General features: G+C 31.6%; 1 protein-coding gene across 5 annotated transcripts in view; it reads right to left on the bottom strand.

Moving 5' to 3' along the window:
- Nucleotides 1-3,123: 3,123 nt before the first annotated feature.
- LOC132644555 (uncharacterized protein At5g08430) overlaps nucleotides 3,124-6,336 on the bottom strand; it is a 52,039-nt gene continuing 48,826 nt past the window's right edge. For all 5 annotated transcript variants that reach the window (XM_060361146.1, XM_060361144.1, XM_060361145.1 and 2 more), the window contains one exon: nucleotides 3,124-3,941. In XM_060361146.1, the coding sequence (XP_060217129.1) occupies nucleotides 3,535-3,941 (407 nt within the window). In that variant the 3' untranslated portion in view covers nucleotides 3,124-3,534. The remainder of the gene's footprint in view (nucleotides 3,942-6,336) is intronic.

Below are 6,336 nucleotides of genomic sequence, written 5' to 3'. Positions count from 1 at the left end.
CAAAGGCTTTTGAGCTTGATCTTGAATCTGGGTCTTGATCTCTAGAACTTCTAGAGAAATACTTGAATGCTTTTAGCTTGTAGAGAAATCTGCAGCGTTTGATCCACGAGCTCTCTCTTGCTTCTTGTTAGAATTTCTGTCATTTTTCTAAATTATGAGACTCCTATTTATAGTTATAGGATGGAAGAGTTGTGATAAGGATAGGCTTCTTTCGACCAATCAGAATTAAGCTGACATGTCGATATTTGATTGGCCGGAACATGTTACTTGTACACATGGCGCATCTTCATTGACCTTTGATTTCACTAGGCATGCTGCATCATTTTGACATATGGCATGACCCTATAGGCTCCTTTATTTGACTTAGCATGCCAGGTCATTTGACACGTGGCAGTAAGCTGGGCCTCTTGGAAAAGACATCATCTTGGGCTTAGCAAAATGGGCTCGTCATTTATAGCCCAATTAAATGGGCTAGTCCAATGCATTTGAACCTTTTTTTAATCAAATTCATATTAATTGGACTTAAACAATTAATTCAATTACATTAGCCCATAATTTTTTTGGACTAATATACCTTGAATTTAATATAATCCAAATTATTATACGAATTTAATTTTAATAAAATTTACACCACTACAAAGGGCATTCCTGCTAATTGCCCATGGTAATACCTTAACTATCCCACTACAAATTCTACCTAAATTAAACTAACGTTTCACTTACAAAATGGTTATATTATATTTTAAAAGGGTAAAGTTCGATTTCATCAATTGTTTTCCTTTTCTTTCTCTTGATTGGACTTGCATATCCACAAACAAAACCTCATGAAGTTTGAAAGGTATAGGACAAGGGAAAAGAGAAGGCAAGGCCATGCTAATATAAGTTCTTAATCAAACGTTTAAGTCTTTAAGAGTAACGTTAGGACCCTTTTTTTTTCAGTTAAACCTTGTGTATCTTTTTTTACCTTCTTTCGATTTTATATACAAGATTCTTTATTTAGTGCAAAATTGGATATTGTAAAACGAGATACGAAACTAGTGCTATTGGCGTTCTTATAATTAATAGGATAAAAAGCTAAACTAGTGTTTTGGAAGCAATGGATCCATTTTTTCAAACCTTATATAATAATATCTAAAGGGACAATAACATCTAAATATGATCCACACATATGTCACTCCTTTCTTAGATACTCAAGCAGAAAACATTCATTATTTAGGTTTTATTGGTTCAATTTTTAAAAATATAGTATTGAATTTATTATATTATTAAAATAATGGGATCATATTTACTAATTACAGTATTGTAATTAATCAATTTTTACGTGTAAATTTATATTTTTGTGACAAAAGTATGTGAGTAGATTTTGTCCTTCAACTTTCCCCATGAGTAAATTTTGTCCTTCAACTTCCATCACACCTTAGAAAATTAGACATATAAAATGTCACATGAAACCCACTAAGTAATATTGGTTCTTTATTATTGTCACAAAGCAAAACAGAAAAAACAAAAAAAAATGGATATTTTATTTCATTATTGTCGATTAAAATTTTCAAGTTTGTTGAGTGTCATAATTTGAGCGTGACATAGATAGGATTGGAAGTGATTTGCTATCTAAAATACCCAATTCCATGAAACCAAGAAAGATTCTTTTTGAGAAGACTCTTTGTTGGCTCCTTTTCAAGCACTTATTTAATTAATATAAATAAAAACAACCCCACTTATATAATAAAATGTAATTAAGTCCCACAAAAGACTTTTTAAGCATTCCGAAAAGATGAACTTTTTTGCTTAGTCAATCATTTTGCCATGTCTTATTTCATGAAGATGCTCAATGTTCTAGACAATGGGGTTATGTGGAAGGTTTAATGTCAATGACTTTTTAGAGTGGCCAATGAAATGCAAAAATTAGCTACCCCTCACAAAAGTATATTTTAATTAAGATTTACACCTATTTATATTTTAATTAAGATTTACCCCTATTTCAAGTGATAAGGTGGAGACCCTGATGAAAGGCATTAAGTTCTGTTCGCACTATAAAGGGTTAAGTCTTTAGCAACATGCTGCTCTACTTTATTTTTCTTAATTAGAATTGTACTCCCTTTGTCCCAATTTATACGACACCTTTTCTTCTAAGTATATTCGAAAAAAAATGTCACATTTATATATTTAAAATAGTTTTTAAATTTATAAAATAATTTACAATCACACAAGTATATAAGACTTATTTTGAACTACAAATTTCAAAAAAAATCCTTTCTTTCTTAAACTGAGTGCCTAGTCAAATAGTGCCACATAAATTGAGATGCCGGATTAGTAGGTATGTTCTAATAAAACATTATTGATTTCCACCCACACTTCTTGATGTTTAAATTTGTTTTTCATCTTTTAAAAGATATTCATAACCTACTCGCATGTTTTTCTTTTCAAACTATTTAGGTTCTGGAAAACATCGCTCGTCTTCTAAAAGCATATAGTATTCACTAATTTTTACTGCTAAAAAGAAAAGGAGCACCAGAAGTTACTTGATAAATAAATTACTACCTTAGCAAGCAAGTTCTTTTTCATTTATGGAGCACTTTAAAAAGATTGCTAACACTTTTGGTCCAAACAGTAAAATGAAAAAAAAAAAAAAAAAAAAACAAACACGCTAACTTTTGCATTTGGACAAGAATAGAGTGATATTTCAAAAAAAAAAAAAATAGATTAAGTTGAAAAAAAAAAAATTGGAACTGAAAGTTGAAATTATGTTTGGACATACATTTCACTTGGAAAATTGATGAAGTTTTGTAGGAATATTTTTCACTTGAAAAAACTTTTCTCAAGTTTGGAGTGAAAAAATCAAACAAAATATAACCAAACAGGTTACAACTTTTTTTATGTAAAATACAAATCCCCTCAATGAAAAACTTTCACCGACTTTTTGAGAGTGAAGTTTTAGAATAAATTTATAAGAGAATAACATATTTCTAAAACCCAGTTATATCCTAAAATGAGTTCCAAAAAGAGTTCAGGATTTTCAGTCAAGCAGTATAAAAAAACAATTTCCACCCAAAACTAGTTATTGATTAATGAAATGCAGCATTGCAGCAACACTTGGTAACAAAAGTTAATGAGAACTAAAAATGATTGGTAACGAAATTTATAATACTTCTGAAAGAGCATTTTGCTGTGATAACTGCTAAAAAGGCCACATTATTGACTGGCAACAGAGTTCTTTTTGTTCATCACTTCACCTTACACAGCATCTTGTTGTGCTAACTCTAAAGGGCCACCTCAATGAGAAATAAAAATGACTAGTAATAATACTATAACAAACATGAAATGCAGCAATGGCTGCAAGGATTGATGCCATTTTCACGAGAAAGATGTATCTTAGTGTACGATGGATCAGTGATCATAAATACAGATATTTAAGAAGCAAAAGAAACCTTTTTTTTTTTTTTTTTAATCAGCAACCAAGATTGACAACTTTGAAACAACTTTTTACGGAAGTTCAGAGATTGCCAACCTAGTACTGATGTTAGAACACAACCTTCACTTGATGTGGAAAAATTGGTGAAGCACATCGATCAACAAGATAGCTTCTTCTGGGCTTTGCCAATTCTTCCACACTCTAAAGTTTGGCCCGAAGTAGCCATTATCAACCCAGAATTTCATAATTGTCAAAGAAAAAGGACCCTGTATGTTTCCTTGAGGATCCCGATAGCACCACATTTCGATTTCAGGGTTCATATCAGGAGACTGGTTTCCATATTTTTGGTCCTCAACATCTGAATCATCATCACTCAATTCAATTACCTCAGGTTGAACAGCCACCTGGACCTGAACTTGTTGAATGACGCCGTCTTCTCCAGAGGGAACAACTGGCTTTGCTCCACTTCTTTCAGCTGTTACACAGATGGTAGTATCTTTTTTTTCTTGAGTCATGTCTGTATGTTGATCTGCATTGAATCAGACAGAATATTTCAAAAACCAATAAGAGGCCCGTGTGTAACACTACTTGTTTATTAAGTTGCTAGTCTCAGGGCACGCACAAATACCAGATCAATTTAGTACACAATTTAAACATTCACATAGATATTATTAAATAATATGTTAGAGTTATAAGATAAAACTAAAGGAGAAAATGATGAATGTTGATCTCGTAAAGAAATGGATCTTAGGCCTAACTCAAACCCAAAAGCTAGTTCATAGGCTGAGGATTGTCCAAGTCCATATAAGAGAATAATCAATGTGGGACTCTTAACACTCCCCCGCACGCCCAAAACTCATTAACTGGAGCATGGACAATATGATAGGGGGGCCAAACATCGGTGAAAAAAGAAATCTTGGGCCTAACTCAACTCCAAAAGCTAGCTCAGCATTGTCCAAGTCCATATAAGGAGACCAATTACCCATCCCATATCTGATGTGAAGACTCTTAACAGATCTTATTTGAGTTATAATATGATTTAATTCCTGCTATATGATTGTTTCTTTATTTGCGCTTTTCAAATTTTCTATTCACACAAACATGATGCCTTTCTTCATAAAAGGAACTTTTCAAGCAAAAGTTGAAAAATCATATCATGATTGTACTACATAAAAAGGTTATTCAGGCCCTATTTGTTTTCATTAAGCTTAAGACATCTGAATCTGAATGCACATATGAATGTGCACAAGTTATCTATATTTAAATATGATAATTATAGAATTCAAATAAAAAAATTGATTAAATTTCATATCAATTAAACAATTGTTGTAAACATATGTAATTATAAAAAATTTAACGTAAATTAATCCTTTAATTAAAATTATCCAATCTGCATTTTCTATACAAAATTTGCTTAATGATAAGAATTCAAGCCTATTAATTTAGTGCAGCTATTGAATCTTCCATCTACTACAATTGTCAGAAAACATACTTAGGAATAGTTCATCACAAAACTTTTTTCAGAAGGTAGAAGTACAAATTTCGCTAAATCACTTTGACATGTAAAGATTTCACCACTTCTCATCAGTTGAAAAAACTTAATTGTCCCGATAAAACAGAAGAGAGGTGATAAAACAAGAAAAGGGAATGAGTCAAGGCTAAAATTTCTCGATTTTGTTAATGATATAGAAGGATGTGCAGCACCTTGTTCATTGTTCTACTAAAATTTATCCATCCCATCTGAACCAGCCATTTTTATCGATGCATCCTTCTAGCCACTAAAGGGCAGCCCGGTGCACTAAACTCCCGCTATGCGCGGGGTCCGGGAAAGGGCCGGACCACAAGGATCTATTGTACGCAGCCTTACCTTGCATTTCTGCAAGAGGCTGGTTAAATTATATTTGAAATGGGTCTTTTTATACCCCTTAATTTCAAAACTAAAAGCTACCATTGAAAAAGTGGAATCACGATATATAATTCAAAATGGAAATTTTGGAATCTTACCAAGGAAAAATGGTTCACTGGTTGATAGTTGGAGAAAGATATGCAAGAATTGGCCAAATTGCTTTTGCCGAAAGAGACTAGGTGATACAAAGAGAAAAAAAAAGACGCGTGTCTTTTTAGGTCTAAATGGTGTTAAGACTTGGTTACAGATCTGATTCAATAAGACCCATTAAGATGTTTTAAAAGCAAAAAAAAAAAAAAAAAAAGGAGAACGCACTTAATTGGTTGAGATCTGAATGGTTCAGATTCTGACCCCCAATAAGTGCAAACAACTAAGTAGGATAATCAGTAATAAAGTCACGATAAAATAAGACAATGTGGAATATAGTGATTTTTGGAATTTCATCATTATTTATTTAGTTTCCATCTAAGAATGGTATAGAGAACTCTACTTCTTAAGGTTTCATTATTGTTACAGAAGTCTATATGATTATTAAGGAAACAAAACAAAAATAGCATTATTTCATACAAAATAAAATAAAATAAAAGAGAGTATTTCTTAATGAAAACTTGCATAAATTCAATATACAATTTGATGAATACTCACATAAAGTAACAAAGAAGAAAATAAACTTAATTATCTATTAAAACTGTAACTTAAGTGCTATTCTTCTACTGCTTTTTCAGGGAAATCCTTATATATCATTTACCGTTAATTTCTTTACTGACTCTGAATCTCAAATGTGAGAAAAGGTGAATCTAGAAGGAAGTGAGCTTTTGTACTGGTAATTCTCATAGCTAGTGTTGACGTAAATTCACTAATATAGGCTGATCATTGATCACAATCTAATTAGTTTCTGCAACAGATGAAATAATTGTTACGTTTTCATTCTTTGGAATGTAAAAAGATATGCAGACTTCATGAAGTGATAATGAATTTCATGTTCTAATCATTACATTTATTTGATATGATGAAAAGT

Source organism: Lycium barbarum, chromosome 6 (assembly GCF_019175385.1).
Source record: "Lycium barbarum isolate Lr01 chromosome 6, ASM1917538v2, whole genome shotgun sequence".
NCBI classification, from domain to species: Eukaryota; Viridiplantae; Streptophyta; class Magnoliopsida; order Solanales; family Solanaceae; genus Lycium; species Lycium barbarum.
The sequence above is the reverse complement of the archived record's forward strand: the minus strand, read 5'-3'. Positions and strand labels throughout refer to the sequence as shown.